Consider the following 24059-nt stretch of genomic DNA (forward strand, 5'->3'; position numbering starts at 1 on the left):
GCAAAGTGCAGTACAATACCTTTTGAGCGACTTTCACAAGGTGCTAACAAGTCATGCCAACAAAAAATTAGTAGCAGCCCGAACTTTTGTTAAAGCCGAGTTAAATAAGGATTTTATTTTACAATCCGACCTTGTAATATCCTTACACAGCCATAAAGTAAAGGCCCGATATTATAATGTGGATGATACTAAATCGTACATTTGGGAAGACAATATTATATATATATATATATCTGATGTGTGTTTTGAAAATGTTGTGAATGATAAAAAAATTATTTATTAGTTATTAAACGATAACAAATATCTTTTATATTATAATAAAAAAAAAAACAAACATAAAACTACTATACTTTATTTAGCTGCATATAACGATTTTATAGTACAGAAAGTTAAATTTTTAGGGACTTTTGGTATGGTAGGTACCTGAAATATGGGCCAACAACTAAATTACAACACCTATTACTGTCTTCGCCCAAATTTGATGTAATTTGGACGAAGACATGAACATTTTCGTGGAATTTGGATGAATAAAAACAATTTATAGGTCCAAAAAACGGATTTTTCAAGACCCTTTGTATGGGAGATATATCAAATATTGGTCTGGTCTACCCAGTTTTTGGTCCGTTGCTTTATAGGCATAAGTAAATGTAAATTGCCAATTTTCATTGAATTTAGTTGAATATTAAAGATTTTATAGTCCAAAATAGTAAAGTTTTCAAGACCCTTTGTATGGGAGGTATATCAAATCTTGGTACCCAGTTTTTGGTCATGCTTTATAGGCATAATTAAATGTAAATTGCCAATTTTAAATGTAAATAGGCCAAAAAGGGTGACATCTTATACTATCGTGTGTTGTGTGGGTGCGTAGCTGCTTACGCATAGAAATTTCGCTGTTAGCGTCGCTTGTGTTTTATTCTGTTTTGTGTGATATTCGTTATTCACCACACTACAGTACAGTGGTACCAAGCGACAAAAATTGGGAATTTTCAATAACAAATTATATTAAAAATATTTTTTATATTTTTTGAATAAATACTGATTGGTAGTAGGGTTTTTGATATTTTTGGACAAATTCACCCTACATTCGGCAGCTATTGCACACAATTGAAGCATAAAGAGTGCTTGTGAAAATATTAATTTTTTGAATATTTCTCCCTATTTGTTGTTGTTTTCAATTCCAACCATTGAATATTAGTCATTTTTGTAAGGCTTTCAGCATTTTTTGGAATTTTCCACCATACACTTGGCAATATCGTGCATTATTCGGAGTAAGGAAATACTTGTTTTTCCTATTAGTTTGGCAATTTTATCCATAGTTGTCGTGTTTTTGCTCAATAACTTTGTATATTTGATATATTTTGTAGTAGCTCAACTATTTTTGGATATTTGCACCCTACAATCGGCAGTTGTTATATATATCCAAGAAAAATCACTTGTTAAAAAATACTGATTTTTTTTTGACAATTAAATCTACTGTGGTTGTGTTTTTACACATAATTTTTGCTCAGTGGATATATTCTTGTTTTCTTATTGGACAACCGCACCCTATTTCTTTGAATTCACCTCCTCAACTACACCCTGCAATTGGTAGATTTGCTTTAATTTGAGGACATTTCAAAAAAATACTTGTTTTTTTGGTCTTTTTAAAGTAGTTCGGCATCGTAAGAAATTCTTCAAAATTGTCTTCACTTTGTACTACTTTAATATAAACATTTGCCATATTTTAAAAATTTTGTCCATATTTTTGAGTTTTTGCTGAAATATATTTTGAGCTATAGCAACATTTGTTGTCATCCAATTAATATTCCCCCACACTTTGTTGTTTATACATGAGTTTTTTATACTGTGTTTTCCCTCCTCTTTACCTTGAAAAATGTCGATAACTCCTCTCACCCGGTTCAAAAGAGCCACTGGCATTGTCATAAAAAGTGTGGAATTCTTTGAAAAGATTCCAGAATCCCAGTATACTGCATACAACCTCGAAATTCACAATACAGAAATTCGAGAATTATGGGATAAAGTTAAGTGCACCTATGAGGAGTGCAAAACATACCTTGCGACATCTCCGAATGCACAGGTTGATATGATTGATGTCGAAGAAAAATACAATACTGCATTTATTGCGTATTCTTGGTGTCTATCCACCATAAATCGGCATCTCATTCGCCTTCAAAGTCTTTTAACTAATAGTTCCCCTGCTATAGCTCAACCAATTTCACAATCTCAACCAGTTTCATCTCCACCGAGTTCACCATCTCCACCAAATTGTCACAATTATATGCCACCTATCACCTTGTCTCCACCTTCAACTTCGAATACTGTGCAGTCCTCCACTCCTATAGTTGCTTGTGAATTGCAAAATTCTTCCACCATCAATAGCTACACCAATCCACCTGTCGATAAGCATAGCCTCGTTGTTCCCCTATCGACATTGAAGTTTTTGCTAGCGATTTTATATCTTGGCCCACCGGGATCTGTTCACCACCTTATTTGTAAACAATTCACAAATTTCGGACATTGAACGTCTCTGCCATTTAATACAGAAGACCACCGGTGAAGCTCGTGAAATCGTTTCCAGATTTCCACTCACCAATTCTAGTTTCCCTTTAGCGTGGAAGGCTTTGTCTGATACGTATGACAATAAACGAATTGTGGTAAATTGTCACCTCAAATCCTTGTTTGAACTCCCCTCCATAGAAGCTGAAACTGTTTATGGCCTTAAAAATATCCAACGTGGGATAAATAGTTGCCTTGCTGCAATGTCAGTCTATGACGTCACCACGGATCATTGGGATCCGTTTGTTGTTTGCAGCGTTTGCCAAAATTGACTTTGACTCTTTGGGAGCAAAGTATAAAGAATAAATCGTCGTTGTCCTCTTGGATAGAATTAGACGCATTCCTCTCAGAGAGGATACAAACTTTGACTTGCTTAGAACACCTCCTCCCCACCAAAAATATGTTGTCGTTGCCAAAGAAAATGTCTTCTCCAACCTCCTCTAAGAAGTTGTTACCTCGTGATATCGCTACATCTCAATCCTCCAATATATTGTTGTCGGTACATAATTCTAAATGTGTTACCCCACCTCGAGCTATAAATTCACCGTCCACAACTTCTTGCACCATTTGTCCTGACCAGAGCCATCATCTTCGACTCTGCCCCCAGTTTCTAAAACTTTCGTTTGAGGACAAATTCTCGATTATTAAGAAAAATAAATGTTGTGTAAATTGTTTGTCTCGTGGACATGTAGTCAAAACGTGCAATAGTAAACATAAGGTTCGTTCTCGTACTTTTTGATAGTAAAGCTATTAAAAGAGCGAACTATCAAAAATTACTCTCACATACAAGATTTGCGCAAAAAGTAAAGGAACGAAAAATAGTTAAAACATGAAGAAACGTCAAAATCAAAAATTTCATTTGTTAAGGACAAAAAAAGACTACAGAAACCTAATGCACAAAAAAAAAAACAAAAAGTTAAACGGCGTCCATTGCGTGATTTTGATAATATAAATATTTTTTGTTTATTTTTTTATTTGTATAATTTAGAGGAAAGCCTTATCGAATATTTGGAAGTGGAGTTTCCGACGACTCCGAGCCCGGAAAGGCTTACATGGCTGGACGCTCCCATAATGTTAATGCTATTGAAATTGGTAGATATTTTGCGAACTAGAACAACAAGATATGGAACAAGTCAAGTTTAGGGGCTCCATTCGGATCATTTTGAAATGATTACCGTAAGTAGCCCTCCTTGTGCGGATTACAGTGATATACATTTCATGTGGGAAAATGCATACTTCCCGAGATATTGGCCTTGGAATTTCGGAACATATTTTGTTTAAAACAACCCTTTTTCTATTGCCACCAAGGCAATATGGGTATTATTAAAAGTTTATACCGGGTATTTTTTAGAGAACTTAAGAATAAGACATTCACATATGGACAGGCTCATACATGGCTACGCAATATATTCTTCATCTAATTATATAACACAAACCATAACCTATAAAATGATACGGCCCATATCTCGGGAAGTATGCATTTCTCCCCATATCACTGTAATCAGTTCAACGAGGACTACTTACTGTAAGTGGAGCGATCCAAGTGGAGCCCCTAAACTTGTCTTAAGCCCAAGATATTTTGGTACGATTGACAACCCAAGACTTCATTCTATAGTATCTTCATTTGAATCTTCTGCCAGCCATTCATCTTCATTCAAAAGAGAATAAAAAACTGTTTGTCCATTTTTAAATTTCTTATTTGTTTTTTTTTAAGCAAATGTGTGTGCGTCTGTGCGTGTGTCCCTTTTGTTGAAGCCCTAACTTTCATATGTTTTATTTCGGACTGTATATCTCTGGCAATCAAATGTCAAATTCATAATTTACTACATTCACTATTTCGTGCTAGGCCAAATTGGTCTTGCAGAAAATAGGAGAAGAGAACGCCATTTTGGTTTTAACTCTCTTAAATTTAACTTCAATTTTTCCTACTTTTCGGCGTAAGGAAAAGCTTTTCTAGCAACAATTGCAAAACTAGTACAATATAGTACTATATTGCAGGTTTGGGAACACAGCTATAGTTGCACTATATGCAAGCAAAGGCACCACAGCCTTCTTCACCGGTCACCAATCAATAAAGTTGTTGCTCCCTCCAATTCACCTCCGGCATTTACAAAGGTCAAAAGTCGAGGAAAGACCTTGTTGTCCCGTTCTTCGGACAAGCCACCGACTTTTACAAATGTTAATAGTCGAGTATCTATTTGTACTTTGTCGCACCCTTCTTCGAATACAAACGAAGTTAATCCACCGATACCTCACCCCTCCCAAGATACCAATGTTCTCTTATGAACAGCAGTAGTAAATATAGTTCATAATGGAAAAACACACCCTGTTCGTGCCATTATTGATCCTTCTTCCACGGTATCTGTTGTAAGCAAAAAACTTAAAAACGCACTTGGCATTTCTGGTAATTCGAAGAAAGAGTACAGCCATGCTACACCAAGAGAAATGTGTTCTCTTAAATTGTCGTCCCCTAAGAATTCGTCTAAGATTGTTGACGCAAAGGCATTTGTACGGCCTAATGTTAAGGGGAAATTGTTTGCTCATCCACCTATTGCAACTTTGAAATCTAAAATTCCTTTAGATTTAGCTGACTCCTTTGACGGCAGCCCAATAGATTTGCTACTTGGCGCTGATCTTTACCCCCACATACTGGAAGCTGAACCACCAAAATTAGTTTTAAATTCGTTGTTGGCCCAAAAGTCTATATTCGGGTATATACTGGCCGGTTCAGTGCCTGCCACCTAATCTTCCATCCATAATAGATCACCTTAGTAAATTAAAATATCGTTTGAATACACAAATGTTTTGTCGTTTACTAAATTTGTAACATGAAGCTCACTTGAAATCATATATGGATTTTACTAACCCATATTCCAATTAAATTGTTAATTGCTACTTTGTCGGTCGTAGCAAGGGGGCCGAATTTGTTTTGCTCTCAACTTCCCGAGCTCAGTCAGTCACGTCTGCTGATTGACACCACGGGACACTTTCTCCCATTGGAATATGTAAATGTAGTAGTCTGTGATTGCATGAACCACAGCGATCACTTGTCGTTTAACCTCCTTAGAGTTAACTTGTCGTCCAACCACCTTAGAGTTAACTAGTCGAATAACGTCTACGCGTTATTAACAGGTCTCAGCGCCGCCACCATAAATTACTAGAGGTAATTTATTTGTTGTATTACGAAAAGAAAGAACCACCAATAAATCCAAGATACATAGAATATTATATTAATAACTATTGTGTTTTATTTTCTTTGCATTTCTTTCTTTACCATACACCATTGACTGCTTGGGAGTTCTCTTGTTGTCGCCTGCACCCCGCTCCCTTGAATTAATTATTGATCACCCCCAACCACACACAAACACCACCACGGCGAGGAGTAGACCAAACAACAATAAGTATGTAATAAATTGTTCTTTTTAAGTTCCATTCCTAATTAGGTATTTATAAAAATATGCAAATTTTTTCAACAAAAAAAAAAAAAAAAAAAAACGTTGTGGTGAAAAACGTCGGACGAGTTAGTCGGATTTAATGTAAGATTCTAATTCATTTCAGTCGAATTGTTCATTATTTGAAATTGTATTTTCCATATTTTTCATTTCAAACAATATTGCAATACATAATTTGAAATAATAAGAAATTCGACTGAAATGGGATTAAACATAAAAAAACATAAAAGAGAATAGAATTAATATTTTCATTCATGAATTCGAAATGTTTATTTAAATTGTCTAGACGCATGACAATTTTTAATTTTTTGGCAATTAATGTATTAATTCAAATGTCTTCGAGTGTTCTGTCGCTTGTAGACGCAGGTTTAATGAAAAATTCAAGATCATTTGTTCTTATTTAGATAAGACAATGGTACAATTTTTTATCGTACTCTTTTGAACTTGCTTCGAAATCGGTTTCAAAAAATATATATTTTTGAAGATTTTGTGACTTTTTTTTAATTTTGTGGAACTAAAAATTAAATAAAACAACAATAAAGGAATAATATAAATGTGAATACAGCAGACAAAATACCCTCATCGAAAATGTTCAGGGTTGGTATTGGTATTTTAAGTTTCTGATACTACAATACGAAATACACAAAACTAATTGCCAGAAAATTGCCGGTACGATCAATTCCTACAACTTTGTATATTTTAAAGATGGTTTGTATCTTTGCTATTGTCAACACAAAAAAGTCGTTTGTAAACGTCTGGTAAATGCTGGGTAAACAACATTCACTCGAAATGACGAACCCCTAAAGAAACACAATTCCTTAATATACTGACACTTGCCCTGATACACCTATCCTATACTGCTACGAACCTTTGTTCCGAAATTCATGTTCCACAATTTGTGGTACCACGAAACTCGAAGCTAATTTTCATTTTAATATACTATTTTTGTTTAAATTCTATCAATATAAATTTAAGGGTATCATCTGAAAATATGTTGCTTTATTTCATTTTTTTTTGGTCCCACTTGATAAGTTCTTCATTTTAACGATTATTCTATCCTCTCTGTTGGGTGTTATAGTGGTATTAATTCAATGTTTGTACATCATTTCCTTATTTAGATACATAATTTAAAATAAATAAACTTATTCTATATTTTGAATGAAACATGTTCCAATGGTATTCGAATGTGATTCGTCATACTTCAAAAATATGAACCACCATTTCGAAACAACCATAATTGAAATGTAGTTAGCGCGGTCATCTAATTGAATTAAATGTGCACATTTGCATAATGTCCATTAGGTATAGAGTGACCACTAACTTCCAGTTCATTTATCGATTTATTTGTTGTATGGAAAAATATTGATCCGATTGTTACAGCAAAACAACCAATGGCAAATATTAGAAGAAGTCCTGTTGCCGAAAGGCTAGTCACGATGTTAACATAATACTATAAAGTAGAAAAAAAATCCGACTTCATTAAAAGTCAATGTGGTCGTCAATTAATAAACTTACATGAACAATAGCAAATACAGTCATCCACGATAGAAAATGTAGCAAACCCAGTAATTGATATTGTAACTGAAAAAAGAAGAATATATTTAATTGAGGTAGGTTGCATATAATTATAGGTTAACTTTTATGACTATAGTAGATTTCGATATAATAAAATAACTTCACTCACAATGAAAGACAAAACCAACCGCCAGTATTGTATATCACTATAAATTAAAAACTATCTATGGAAGGAAGCAATTATATATAATGCCCACCACTCTCTTATAAAATATATATTGATAAGATTTTTCGATCAACCTCCAGTAAAATCCATTTGGAAACCATGTAAACAACATCAAATTGTGGTTAAATTTGTCATATATTATTGATCAGAATATAATTCTATTTCGATATATGAACGTCCGTATGTTAAAATCACGGTAGAGCTCACAATATTTAAGGTAGACCTTTGAAATTTCGAACATACATTGTTATTACTCGTAGGGTTTTCTGGTATAGCCCCCTAATATTTGTACACCAAAATATTCAGTATTTTCGAAATTTTTGACACGTATTTCAACCAAATTGTTTGAAATTTGGTACAATGAGACCCATCTTTTCCAAAAATTTACCATGGCTAGTCCGCCATTTACGAAGCTCCCAAACTATTACTGGTATTTTAAATGACAACTTCATGGTGGAGGGTAAAACAATCTCGATCTGGCCGACTTTAATGCTTGATCTTTCCGCTCTGCCGGCAGCGAACTATATTTGACTACGGGTCATTCAATCGACATTTATCTTTTATCTTTAGAACTATCACTTTACTTTCCATTGTATCATATAATAAATATAAATCGCATAAAATAATTGTATGCTCAAGCAAAAACTGCAATCTAAATTTATAAATTTATCTCCAATATTATTTTGAATTATTGAATATAATACTTCAATGAATAATAATCGATGAATTTTTGGGAACATGATTGTTCGCTTAGTTTGATATAGGTATCTTATATTAACTAGGTTTACTATTTCAAGTCGTGAAAATATTTCTTGAGAAAACCAATTGAAAATATGGGAATTCAAGTTTGATTCTAATTTATATACAGACTAAATCACTGATAACGAAGGTTATAAAGACTAGGTTATGTTTATGCATAATATAGTTTGTCAGTTTGCAGATTATGTACACTACATGATACGAATTATAGGAATGTACTGTATTCGATACGGTATGTCTAAAAGGTTTGATCATATCACGCGAAGACTTTGCTAAACCTTTTCCAATCGATATACTCTGCCATATTAGACTTACAGCCTACATAATGTGGGTTAACCTACTTTATGAGGATTTATTTGACATATATGCAAAGGAATTGACAATTGAAATCCACTGGGTTAACGAAATCTGGTTAAATGTAAACGTACTACATGTCTACAACGTTTGCTAAACCTTTTCCAATATACTCTGCCATATTAGACTTACAGCCTACATAATGTGTCCCCAATTCTATATTTTTGACATCTAATTCAACCGAAATCTAAAATGATTGTCCAACATAAATAAAGTAACCCTTTTGAGGCGTTGGATAAAATTTTCCAATTTACATAAACATTCCAACTTTCATAAACACACTCACCTTCTTTGGAATATTCTCCATGAAGACTGTGGAGGAATAGGTTACAAAACCTATACTGGCCAAGAATGTATGTGCTGCCAATATGATTGGCATTATCCAGGCTTCTATTTCATCATCCATATCCCAAGTTTTTCCATATGACAAATATATTGCTCCCAAAAGTAGACACAAAGCGGATCCCAAGGATGTGATAACTAGGAGTATCTGTAAAGAATTACATTTAATAATGTACAACTGGCATTCATTACTATCATGTCAGAAGTCGGAGTTCTTACACTTCGTTTAGCACATCCGCTGAATATCTTTGCCATGAGAGTTCCTAAGATGTGGACAGCAGCAATAACCATAATTATTTTGGTGCCAGCCACTTGGAGCGGTACAGCAGCGATTGAAATCAATGAACCGTAATACAAAACGGAATATATGCTGCCCAGTTGGGATCCTACTGCTAGAACTACATTTCCAAATACAATTTTTACCAATTGAGATGTGGATGGGCCGCTTTTGATCAACTGTGAGTTTTCTTGGAGACTATTTTTTATTTGTGTCAATTCATGCTCAAACTCAGGATTATTGCGGTCATCAATGCTGCGAATACCGCGGAACCAACGTAACGACTTTTCTAAACCGGCCATATTGCCTTTGCGTAGAAAGTAGTATGGACTCTCTTGGACAAAGGGAAATACCATCGAAAAGAAAAACGACACCAGAATTCCCACAACAGCAACGTAGTTGTACTTAAGGTAGGAGCCGAAAATGAAACCCGTCATAATTCCACAAGCGCGCCAAATTTCTATGGACACGTTCAAAGATGCCTTTGAACCGGCCACTTCAGCTATTTCCGATATATAAAGCGGCAAAACCGTAAAGGCAGCACCACCTCCTATCCCAGCACAAATTCGAGACGAATAAATGTGTAGGATATCAAATGCAAAATGGACACAGAACCAGCTTGCCTGCAAGAAGAAAATATGTTTTCATTTGTACGATTAAGGCTGTTGTATAACTAGATCTCACCATTTGCAGTAAACCGCAAAGCAGCAGGACAGATTTTGGTCCGATTTTATGCGAGATTGGTCCAAATATCAGCGAGGCAATTGCTGCCGAAAGGAAAAGGACGCTCGCTACCCATGTTATTTCTTGTGGATATGCAGCATGTGTCAAGGGGGTATTTACCGGCGATCCATAAAGCTTCGAATGTGACGATGTTACTCCAAAGGTCAGGCCGAAATTGAAGTTCAATATATTACCTTAAATGATAATAAAAGTACACTCTTATTGGGAAGTAATGCCGTTGTGCCAGGTGTCAGCGATGATGTGCTATCAATTTACCCACTAAAACTGCTATCATCTGGACCGTCTGGCCCTTCACTTTACTCGCCAGACACATTGCTCAAACTAGAAGAATTTCTTAATGAAAATTGCTCGACAAGTGCTAAGCACTTTTATGCGGTCCATATCGCCCTACTCATTGCTTCGCTTCACGTACACATATCGGGACAGTGTGTGATGAAACGCAGCACCCACAAAAGATAAGATCTTGTTATCCCACCAGATACTTGTCTTTATTACGACATGCTAGAAAATATTTTTTTTAATGGCTGTGAGATATGCACATATATAGGCTGATATTAACACTGGCGAGCAAAAGTTTATACCAGTTAAAAAAAAACAACCATGTTATAATAACTTGCTTTAGTTTTGATTGTTTGTACTTGAACTTCTTCTTTATTGATCCTGACATTTTTCACATTCCAATAAAAACTGAATGTCCACAAGAATGTACAACTTTTTGCTGCGTTAAGAATTGTTCCTTTATGACATCGAAAAAGAGTGCAAATCAGTAGATTCTTGCACTGACATTTTTTATATAGGTTGTGTTAGCGTAAATATATATATATATAATGAATTAAATTTGTAATGAATTAAATTTGGTACAATATCGTACCAGGTGACTGGGCAGAGATAAAAACTTGAAATTTGGAATGCGAATTAAGTTTGAAAAGTAGGTTCAATATAAGGTGGTGGTTTTGAAAGCGTGTACTCATGTATACTGAACTATACTAAACTTGGTGCAATTTGAATTAGGAGAAACGATTGAAGCTTGAATTCAAAAAATTTGAAATTAACATAACCGGGCTTGAGTCTGAAATTGAAATATGATTGGATTTATATTAATGTGTACTAAATGACACTAATTTTGGTAAAATTAAAATTTAGGTTAACCTATAGAGCTCGAATCATGGAATTTGGAATTAGTTTTGGAAATAGGTACTACAAGAGTACGATAGGTAATAAATGGTACAAAAATTAGTACAGAGCTAGATTTGTGTTGCGATCAGAATTGGAGTGTAGTGTTGAGATATGGATGTAGTTTTGGAAATACGTCAATATTTAATTATGGTCAATATTGGTGTGTAAATTGATTAGCTGACATATGGAGTTCTCTATGAAAAAATAAATAAAATATTTAGACATGTTTAAAAAAGTCTCATAACGAACCTGCTATATATAGCAGGTTTGTTATAACCAAAAAATGAAAATAAATGAAATCTGAAAATAGTGACCGAATAAATAGTTCGTTTAAAAAAACCCTATATCCGTAGTTCGCTATAAAAGTAAAGATTTGTATGAGAAATATGTTTTAAAACTGTACTAATGTTAGTTCATAAGAAATTAATTGTTAATGGAAGCAACAATCTATGTAAATTTACTTACTTACTTAGCTGGCTTGTTACAGAACGGTTGTTCCATAAGCCGAGCTTAAAAAAGATTTCCAAGCACGTCGGTCTTGTGAGCATGTCCACCAATTTGGAAGACCACGTTCCAAGATGTTGTTTTCTACTTGGTCTTTCCATCTAATTCGTGGCCTTCCCCTTCTAGGGGAACCATCCGTAGGCTCATTTTCTCATTTAGTTGGCCTTGTTTCTAAACTGCTTACTTAGACCATAGTAGAATCTGTTGGCCATCACAATCCTTCTCCGAATTTCAAAACTGATGTCATTCGTTTTATTTATGGCGGTACCAAGGTATATAAAGTCTTTAACTACCTCGAAGCTGTAGTTCTCAAGTTCCGTTTACTGCCAGACCCACTTTAGGAGACTCCTTTTCAATTTGTTCAAAGGTAGCTGTTACCGCTCACAATGTTCAACCCATTACATCAATGTCATCGGCGTATGCGAGAAACATGTGTTGTTTGGTGTATAGTAGGATGTTAGAAAGATCACACGACAAACTGTCACCTTGTCTGAATCCTCGTTCGGTATTGAAGGGCTCCGATAGGTCCTTTTCACTTTAACTGCTGTCCTTGTGCCACTTAAAGTTATCCTGCATAGCCGTATTAATTTCGCAGTAATGCCGAACGCAGACATGGTTTAAACACCTCTGAACGGATAGTCGACAAATATAGGTATGTGTCGATGTGTATTTCATGGGTCTATTCCACGATTTGGCGCAGAGTGAAAATCTGGTCAATGGTGGATTTGCCAGGTCTGAAGCCACACAGCACACTGGATACCACTTTATATGCGATGGGAAGGAGACTTATTCCTCTGTAGTTGGCATATATCGTCTTGTCTCCTTTTTTGTGCACGGGACACAAGATGCTGAGGTTCCAATCATTGGGCATGCATTCATCTAGCCAAATTGTGCTAATCAGCTGGTGCATGCTCCTGACCAGCATCTGGCCACCAGTCTTGAATAGTTCGGCTGGTAACCCATCGGCTCCTCCTGCTTTGTTGTTCTTGAGCCGATTAATTGCTTTTATGACCTCATCTTGGCTAGGTGGTATACACTCTATACCATCATCTCTTGTTGGTTCTGGGGTATCTTCTTCATCGCCACTATTTGATACTAGAAGCTTTTCGAAATGCTCCTTCCAGATCCTCAACACGCTGTCTGTATCTGTCACCAGGTTTCCTTCTTCATCTCTACTGGACGATGTGCCTGCACCAAAGCCTTCGGTTTGGTGTTTTACTCGTTGGTAAAATTTCCGGACTTCATTCTGAATCCTGTACATCTCGATTTGCTCACGCTCACGTTTTTCTTGTTCTTTCTTCTTTTTTCTGAAAACACGTTTCTCCTCTCTCTTTTTCTCCCGATAATTCTCCATCACGTTACGTGTTGCTACTTTCTGCAGGGTTGCCCTATACGCTGCGTTTTTTTCACATCAGTAGCATTACCGCACTCCTGATCGTACCATGGGTTTCTTGGTGGTGGTGGGGAGTGGGCAATTCTTTGCCATTGTGCTTCTATACTATTATCGGGACAAGAAGTGATTTCTTCAAGCAGATGGGTAAGTTGAGCGGAGTAGGCCTCGGCTACCTGTTGTGTTTGCAGCTTATCGACTTCGAGTTTCCGTGTTTTATTAGATCGCACCTTTGCTGCAACATTAAGACGGGTGCGTACCATGGCTGCCACAAGGTAATGGTCCGAATCGATATTCGCTCCTCGGATCGATCGGACGTCTAAAACACTGGGTGAATGCCTTCCGTCTATCACAACATGATCAATTTGATTTCTCGTTACTTGATCAGGAGAGATCCAGGTGGCCTTGTGTATATCGAGATGCTTGAATCTGGTGCTGCTAACTACCATGTTTTTTTCCGACGGTGGGGCCAAAGATATTTTCCCTTCACGGGCGCAAATTCGACTGATGTAAAAGAACTTCGCTTTTATACGAATTATAGCAATTCGCTCATCTACTGGAGTGAATCTGGAGACAAAGTCTTTTATTCTCCTGTTAACCATAAATCCGCAGCCAAATTCATGTCTCGTTTCATGGCAGCTATAATACAGGGCGTAATCGCCTGATTTACTTACGCCTGTCCCTTTCCATCGCATTTCCTGTAAGGCAATAATATCGGCTTTGTATTTCTTGAGTATATCCGCCAAAGCGAACACTGCGCCTGTTCTGTACAACGTGGTCCTTTATACGTTTGCGGGGGTCGTCAACATTAGGGGTGTTTGGTTTTCTTTTTCTTAGCTTTTTCATAGTGAACTCGCGGCACATATTAGCTCACTATTTCATCGGGTGATAAGAATAGCTCCCCAGGTGGCACCCCGGGGAGGTCAGTGTCCACAATTGAGATGAAAGAGGGACCAAGATAAGCCTGGACTTCGCCATGTTAAAGCCAATCAGAGCCGTTGCTTGGTATCTATCATCCCCTACGCCACCCATGTAAATTTAAATTTAAATAAAATACTAAAATCAATTTTATTTCTCATTGTAGTTTGGGAAATTCTTGGCGACGAACGTTTCAATAGTAAAATCAGTTGTTTGTTTTAGAAGAACGTGAGGTGATAACCGTTCCTCAGATAAGACTAAATTCATTCGATGCTTCCAAAATGATTCATTTTTTCTGATTAATACAATTATGTATATGGGTGATGCAAATTATAAATTATGTTGTGCTTTAAACAGTTTTAAGCTAGTGCGAAGTCTGAACAGACAATAAATTTTCTCTTTGCTCCTGAACCCTTCAAATAACCTTAAACGATGAAATCGACTGTTGATTAAATAAATAATGATGGGGACATAATCTTTAACAGGGAATGAAACAAACATCGTGGGGGCAAATTATTGAAATTGCCGAAAATGTTCTATCGTGAATTTGAAATGTTCGCAATATCATGACACACGGTGACAATGTTCAAAGTAGCAATATATTCGCCAGCGAGGCTTTTCATCGTCTTGTTGACGTGTTTTAACTTTATGGATAGTTCCTCGATAACAAGTGTTACCCAATATCCGAATTACCCAAATCGGTGCTATGATACATCCGACATTTAACCCATTATTGCATGTTTTTTTCTTTTTGGCTGAAAAAATCAATTTTTTATTATTATCTCAAAAAATTTTCGTTTTGCGATTCAGCATGGACATATTTAAATTTCCGTATGTTTCACACCATGAATCTGATTTTCCAATGTTCAACCCGTTAACGGAGCAGTGTAATAACTACCACTGGACGTCAATTTACCGCGAATATAATTGTCGTGTCGGTGAAAAATTCTGCGAGATATCCAGCTCCTGGTGTGAAAATAGTACTTCTAAACAATATTAGAATATTAAAACCCTATCATAGATGTAATTCCCACATCCGTGTATATAGATCAATATTATTTAAATAATTTTAAAGCTAAACTACACCTTTTTCAAATGTTATTCCAAACATTTCAATTGCAATTCGAGAATTTCGTTTGTAATTCGAAAATTCAATTTGCAATTCATAACATTTCAGTTGTAATTCGAGTATTTAATCGGCAATTCACAACAATTCATTTGTAATTTTAAACTTTTCATATGTAATTCAAAAAATTACATCTGAATTTTTAAGAATTTCATTTGTAATTTGTATATTTTTATTTGAAATCCAATGAATTCAATTTGAAATTCATAAAATTTTACTTGCAAATCATAATATTTCAGTTGTAATTCGTAAAAATTCATTTCAAATTCTTAACATTTTATTTCAAATTCGAATAAAATAAATAAATAAATTGAACAATATGTGGTGTAGAATTTGTTTATGTAGTGAAAAATAGTATTAAAAAACAAACTAACACACATATATATATATATATATATATATATATCGACGCCTCCGAACCATAGTATGCTAAATCTGAAAAGTGAGTTTTTCAGTAGAAGCTCTCAAAGTATGGAAGTTTCATATATCTTACGGGCCATGCTAAGTAAATTTTTGCTTATAACTTTGGTTTGGATTGGCCGATGATTTCAGAGAATATAAATTAAGGACCGTAGTATCTAAAAACGTAAAGAACTTTAAAACATGCTAAGTCGACTTAGCATACTATGGTTCGGAGTCGTCGATATATACATGACAAATTCATAAAAGATATATATATATATATATATATCCTCTACACTTTTTTCAAATGTTATTCAAAACATATCAAATGTAATTCGAGAATTCCATTTGTAATTCACAACATATAATTTGCAATTCGAGAATTCCATTTGCAATTCATAACATATCAGTTGTAATTCGTGAATTTCATTTGTAATACATAGAATACCTTTCGAAATTCATAGAATTCCATTTGAAATTCATAAAATTCCACTTGAAATTAATAAAATTTCATTTGAAATTCTCAACATTTGATTTGAAATACATAACATTCCATTTGTTTTCATAACATTTAATTTCAAATTCGAAAAATATTATTGATAACAATATGTATGAATATGTATGAATTTGAAATGAATTGTTATGAATTACAACTGAAATTTTATGAATTACAAGTGAAATGTTATGAATTTCAAATTGAATTTCTTTGAATTTCAAATGGATTTCTTTAAACTTCACGAAATTCAAATGGAAATATTCGAATTACAAATAAAAATTTTTAAATTTTCATTCATACGAAATATTTAAAATTACAAATGAAACGTTGTGAATTACAAATTACATACTCGAATTACAAGTGAAATGTTATGAACTGCAAATTGAGTTTTCGAATTACAAATGAAATTCCCGAATTGCAATTGAAATGTTTTGAATAACATTTGAAAAAAGGTGTAGATTGTAAAAAAATGTTTGCAAAAGTCTTTCTTTGATTATTAAAACTGCCATGCTCTTTTGTTTACTATATTTCTTTTTCTAATTATACTAAACAATATTAGAATAAGTAGACCCCTGTAAATATGTATAGCTCCCACATCCGATCTCTGTCCAACTAGAATAATTGTATATGGCATAGAAAGTAAATTTTGTCCTTTTGACCGCTCAATAACTGAACACAATAAGTGTCTTCTTTGGCCAGGACCAGATATCCAAAAATTCGTGACCATTACTTTGTTTTTCAAATGTTAATGGACAGACGGACGCACATATATATATATATATATATATCGACTCAGCTAATCAAGATATGACGATTCGTTTTTTAAATGTTCATTACAAGAAAAAAACTGAACAAGGCGAAATCGAAAACAACGAAAAGGACAAATGTGAACTGATATGTATTTTCTATTATTTGTTTCATGTAAAAATTACACCTTTATCAATAAAATCGCCTTCTTCAGGAGTAAATATATATGACATAGAATGCAATTTTTTCCATTTTTCACGTAAAACTCTGATTCTATTTGAAAGATGGGTCTACAACTAATATTTCGCGGCGTTACAAAATCTTGGGGCCACACAACGCTGTAATATCCTGACAATATAGTTGTGTAGTACATATGACCGAAGGTTAAATGTAATGTGAATATATGGGTTACGAGTGTAACATGTGCGTGACGATGTTTAAAATTAAAAAAAATATATATCGTTACCTAAAATACAAAAAGGCGTCACTAACAAAAGCATAATTGTGTAGGAGAAGCAAAAAACTGTTTTGAAAGAAAACTATAAACATGTCATGTGAAATGAAAAGGTATGCCCGGCAGGGTGATATTGCATATGACGAATAATAGACTATATTTTTTTTACAAATTTAGTTTAATGACAGTCATAACAATTAAGAAAAAAATTTGAATTTTTTGTTAGTTACGCCGTTTTGCATTTATCAAATAAACCCACTTGTAGTTACGTCTTTTTTGTTTTTTGTTAATAGAAGCTCCTTTTTTGACCGCAGACGTGTAAAACTTTGTCAACACCTGCAGTTTATTGACATTCACAATATTCATTCAAAAAGTCAATTTTCAATATTTTATTAATTACGCCTTTTTGCATTTTAGCTGACGATATGTTAGAAATTTGTTTCTCAAAAAAATTAAATGCCCATATAACCTTGAATAACCCCTAATAGCTGTAAAAATCTACAATTTTATCTTCAGTAAAATCGCAGAAATTTTACATTGAATCTGACATCCATTTTTCAAAGGGAAATTTTTGTAGCGCGTGAGTTAGCTACATTTTGATTAATATCTTCGTAATTCAAAACATATTCAAAAAAATTTACAGATATTGTAAAGAGCGTAAAACTGATTAATAAAATCCAATTTTCGGAAAAAATTGGACTGAACAACCTATTATAATTCGCACGAATTATAATAGGTGGCGTTTCGCAGCCCCTACTGGACCTTCAACGTAGCATTTTAAGAACATAAAGCAATAATCAAAAAATAAAACAATATTCATGCGGTTCCAATGTAAACTAACATTTTTATTTTAAATTAATTTATTTGGGTCTTCTGCAAACCTTTCTCTAATGAGAAAAAAATGTTGACTTTTAAGCAATATGCATTTCTTATGTATCTTATACATGCCGAATTACAATCGAGCTCGGAATAATTAATATGTTTACCTTTTTATGTTTGTAAATTCGAAACTATTCAACTATACATTCTACAAATTCTGTTCTTGATTGTCTGAGCAGATTCCAAATATAATATCTTTAGGACTGCACATTTTACATTAATATGACTTTATTAATGTAAAATATAAATTTCTATCATGGATTCTCATTAGCAATATAGGGCAAGTGCCCCAATCGTCGGCACTTTAAGGATTTACGTATTTTAAATTTCCCGCCCTTCTTTGTGCAGTTTTTCTATTATAATGTATTAAGGCTCATTTGTTTCGAAATTTTGCTTACATCCCGATAGCATAAACACATTTTGAATTATTTTTTATGATAATTGAGCAAATTAACAATTAGGTAAAATGGTGCTTTTTTGCCAATAGTTTCCAATTGTCGGCATGCCATATTCCAATAGTCGGCATGTCGTATTGTAATTGAAGAAAAATTGTATAATTGACTGATTTTTTTTTATTATTTTCTTAAACATATGGTTGTTTAAATACTTTCCTTTCTTTATTGGGCCAAAAAGTAAAACTAATTGATTTATTTTATGAAAATATTACAATTATAAATTTTGCTGCAGACTTTATGAAACAGTTTTTCAATACCTGGCATGTCTTATACAGCTACTTTATAGGTTAAAAATGTTTGAGGATAAGACCATGCCTAATATTGTGTAAACCAACTCAATATTGATTTTTTATAAATGAATCGGCTTTTAGAATACTTATTTGAAATGTTTCCCAATATTGAGCTAAAAAGATCGAAAATGTGCTTATTTTTCACCCATATGCCGACTATAGGAAAATCGTAATTTTGTTTATTACTAAGTGCGGCATCCATAAAAATATACTAATTAAAAATATTTCTTAATAATTTTAAATTCTAAAGTGTTCCGGTGCATGTTCCTAACAATTGTGAAGAAAATCCGGGTGGAAAATATATAATTTTAATAAAGTTACGAGTCTTTTGAAATCGGCATACTCACTAATTTTTTTCTTAAGAAACATGCACTTTCACTAGTGGTGAAAGAACCACATTTAGAAAAAAAATGTATGCCCTATGTGTATTAACATGTATAGTTTTTTATAATAGAACCTCCTAATTTTTCATTTTTTTCATGGCCAACATTTAAGGAACATGCGTCATTTTTTGGTATTATCAAAGCCCAAGTTCAATTCCCAATCTGAATGTCTCAAGTTTGGCATTTCGTTTTATTTTGGCATCAATTTACCATACTATAGTACAATTTTTTCGAGTTAAAAGTTTAAAAAGAGAACGCCATTTTTTGTGTGTTCTCTAATTTGGTTCAACATTTTACCAGTTTTGTGGATTCAGGAACGTTGCAAAACTTGTAAAATTAGTAGATTCTTTTAGGTTCTGGAATGGAACTAATATCAAGAAAAAAATCCTTAAAGCAATTAGCTTGAGAACAATTTTGTTGTTTGTTTACAAAACAGCTGATTAAAAACAGCTTATTGTACAAGAAAATTCTTGTAAGAATTTGCAAATACTCAGTGACACAATTGTCAAATCTGCACTCTCAATTCACTCTCTTTTACTGGACTTTTGGGTAAACGAACAACATTTTGTAATAATTTGTATAAATTATTGAGTAAACGAACGAACCTGTTGTTTATGCTAGGTTGTTAATATCCCTCTCTATGCCATAAGTGTTAAGATATTCATAGTTTAACTGTCCTAACCTCTCATTGATCAGTTTCCCGAATTTTATTCTATTAGTTTTGGACTTGTTCCAGAAGTATATGTGTTTCTGAGGTGGCCGTAAGATTTTAATCCTAATATATTTGGAGCCAGAGGAGTACATTTAGACTTTCCAATGTTGGACCTCTTCTAAAGAACATATTCTAATACCTCCTCTCTAATTATGTAACCTTTCTTAACATAATTAGAGAGGAGGTATTAGAATATGTTCTGTAGAAGAGGTCCAACATTGGAAAGTCTAAATGTACTCCTCTGGCTCCAAATATATTAGGATTAAAATCTTACGGCTTGATACATATGTTAAGGATTTTAAGGTCATTATTATTCACGTATTTGCAACATAGTTATAAAGCAATCAGGCATCGCTTTTATTGTTGATGCACGGTTTGTTTGAGAACACAAAATGACATATCCAGAGAAAGTTAATGGCAGATTCGCATAAGCACAATTTTTGTAAACATATTAATTGGTTTGTTCCAGTACTTTTTTAATAGTAAAGCTAGTAAAAGGAAAACATTTCAAAATCGCTCTCAGAGTACAAAATAATTTGAAAAGTTCGGGAACGCAAATCTAGTATGTATTTCAAAATTAAATGACAATACTTCAAAATCAACATAACAGCCAATCAGAAGTAGGCATTCCTGTTTAAAATTTTTAGTCGGCCAAATTTCTCGAGTAAAAAGTTTACAAAGAGAAAGCCAATTTGTTTTGTGCTCTCTTAAATTTGATTCAATGTTTTGTCGGTTCAGGAACGGGTTTCGAGTAAAATTATGAAAAACTTGTAAAATTAGTCGATTTTTTTAGGTTCTGGCAAGGTGTATTTAATAAGGTGTATGCATCAGATACAACAACAAATATTTTACAAAAACAACATTGTTGTTATAGAAATTAAATTGTCATGCTGACAATAAGTTTTTGACAAAAATAAACAAAAACAATTATTAATTTATTTTTGCCAAGAACTATTATTTGAGGAATAATTAATGAACTTGTGTATTCTTGGGTTATTGGCGGTTTTAGGTCAGTGAAAAATAAAGTTTACGACCTGGTCGCGATTAATTCAAAGACTAAATCATGGAAATTGTGTTGACCGTATAAAATCTTTCCATAGTCGTATTTAACCTCCGCCGAGGATTGTGACAAGCACTAAGGGGCCGATTCCAATATAGGCTAACATAATCTCCTCGATTTTATGAATGGACAGATTTCCATACATAACATAAAATATGTGGACTAATCGGCGAACGGTGTTATAACTGATTTAACTTTCCCTCCGGCTCTGCGAATGTAGTTTTCTTGAATTTTTATTATTAAAAAATCATAAATTTAAAGACCATTTATGAAATCGAAATATAATATTGAAAATGTTTTTGACAATTTACTTTACAAACAATAAAGAAAAAAGTTTGAAACCATATGATTGTCACTTACACCTTATTAAATACACCTTGGGTTCTGGAATGAAACTATCTAGTAAAAGATGGCAATACTTCAAAATCAACATAACCATAGACTAATGAAAATATAGACGACGAAATACTCAAAAAATGCGCGGCCAAGTGACTCAAAACAAAAAACTCAAAAAATTTTAAAGACGTTTTTTTGGGAAAATAGCGTAGTTTTCTTTAATGTTTTTATCAGAGAATATAGTTTTTGCTTAAAACTAACTATGTTTAGTGGCATTCCAAATTAAAATGTTCAAATATTTAAGTAAATCAGCATTTAAAATTGAATAGCGCATTCTGCAGACTCAAATCAGAGAGGACTGGTGAGAGAATTTCGTCGTCTATATTTTCATTAGTCTATGACATAACAGCCAATCAGAAAGAAGTAGGCATTCCTGTTTACCATTTTTACTCGACCAAATTTCTCGAGTAAAAAGTTTACAAAGAGAACGCCATTTTGTTTTGTGCTCTCTTAAATTTGAGTCAATGTTTTACCAGTTTTGTGGGTTGGAGAACGGTTTTCGAGTAAAAAGTTGCAAGACATGTAAAATGAGTAGAATCTTTTAGGTTCTGGAACGGAACTAATATGTCAATTGAAAAGATATATTTTTTGTAATTGTTAGAGCAGTATTAAAATACATTTTTTTATTTAACTTTTATAAACATATCGAAGTTTGCCCGGATTTTTTCGGAGAATCTGATAAATTACAAAAATATTGCAAATAATTTTTTACAGCTGTTTTGTTAGTGATACATTATGTGTGTCTGGTTACATTTCCAGTAACATTTACTCAGTAATGGTGTTTTTACACGATATGTATTTTACATATGTGCTGTCACTTTTTTGCATATGGAAATCGAACTCGTCATGTGAAACATACGGAAATTTCAATGTGTCAAAACAATATGCAATTACATATGTATTTTTTCCGAATAGGACGCGCTCTATTTTCGCATGTGAAACATAGTAAATCAGCTGTTTGAATGAAACACATTGTTGGAAGAAAATATTTCAATTGCAAGACGAAGAAAAGGATGAAAAGGGAACAATTACAAATTATTATTTCGTTTGTAGCTGTTTAATAAAAAAAGATGATTTAAGAAAAAATAAAAGTGATTTTTTTGTTTATAGGTTATGTGATATGTGAAATACATATGCCGATTTGAACACAAAAATAAATGTTTTGTGTACGCCGCTAATTTTGACACACATAAGGAATTACATATGGATGAAATAAGTGACAGCACATATGTAAAATACATATCGTGTAAAAACACCATAAGTTCTAGATCAGAGAGCAAGCCGTTTTTACTCTTTTTTGCGATAATACTGAGAAAAGTAAACAGACAACATTTAGTAAGATTCAGCAAATAAACAGCTGATTCAAGAAAACATTTTTATTTGCGCCAAAGTAAACAAACAAAGGACGAACACATTTATTAATATTAAAAATAAAATAAACAACAAAAGAAAAATTGATTTGGTATGTTCCCCGGGAATTTTTAAGCTTCCTCCATCAATACATTTCCCTTTTTCTGGAACTTGCCTAAAAATATAAGGAATTAGTTTATAATTTAATGAAAATTTGCATTACTTACGAATTTTCTTCAAATTGAACTTTGCAAATTAAAAAATAAAATGTTTTGAATAATTTTAGTGTTTGATCATAAAACAGCTGATCCAAAAATGGCTGAGTTTGCAAAACTTACTGCATAAAATTCTTCCAGTAAACTCCAGTAAGTTTGTTGTTGTTTAACTGTCAAACTTGCTCTCTCACTTGACTCTCTTTTACTGGATTTTTGGGTAAACAGACAACATTTAGTAACATTTGGTAACAATTGTTACCAAATATCGAGTAAACAGACAGAGCCATTGCATCACATTCATTTTGTATTGTAAATGTTTGCAAAGTTCATAGTTGCAATGTTAGGTAACTTTGCATGTATACGAAGTGTAAATACCGTAGTATTATTTTATACAAACATATCATTGATACATTTTGTAAGTCATCCTATTAGAACCCTAGCTTCACTACCAATTAGTACTTCGTTACTAGTTTGCTTTCCTTATCAGTCGCTGCTGCTCCGTAATGACCGGAAGCTTGTTTCTTCGCCGCCCTCTGTCAATGGTCCAATGAGAGAGAAAAAAGCTCTCATGACCAACAGTGTAAAGCCCCACTTGGAAAACATTGCCGCAGGTAGGAACCAAAATACGAAAGTGTACCTTATATTTTATTTTAAATGATTATAATAATTAATTGGTCTGTTCCAGTACTTTTTTAATACTAAAGCTATTAAAACTCCCAATTTAGATTAGGCGAGTTTACTTGCGGCAAATCTTTGTTTGTTGGAGAGAGGGGCAAGGGGAATGGAAATGGAAAAAAATTGCTCGTACCGACAATTGTCTGGCAATTCGTTTTGTGTATTTCGTATTTTTTGACATTTTATATTTATTTAAATGTGAAAAA

The 24059-nt window shown here is 33.5% G+C and overlaps 1 protein-coding gene across 1 annotated transcript; it reads right to left on the reverse strand.

The window, feature by feature from the left end:
* Positions 1 to 7523: 7523 nt before the first annotated feature.
* Positions 7524 to 10608, reverse strand: LOC133337217 (uncharacterized; the record flags this gene model as incomplete). Its single annotated transcript, XM_061545469.1, has 5 exons — positions 10481 to 10608; positions 10166 to 10398; positions 9424 to 10104; positions 9149 to 9352; positions 7524 to 7589 (listed from the first exon to the last, which is right to left on the reverse strand). Coding segments are annotated over exons 1-5 (1242 nt in total), but the record flags the coding sequence as incomplete, so codon positions are not given.
* Between the last annotated feature and the right edge of the window lie 13451 nt (positions 10609 to 24059).

The sequence above is a fragment of the Musca vetustissima genome, unplaced genomic scaffold (assembly GCF_032173495.1).
Source record: "Musca vetustissima isolate MV318-11 ecotype Yass unplaced genomic scaffold, APGP_CSIRO_Mvet_v1 utg28073, whole genome shotgun sequence".
In the NCBI taxonomy this organism is placed as follows: Eukaryota; Metazoa; Arthropoda; class Insecta; order Diptera; family Muscidae; genus Musca; species Musca vetustissima.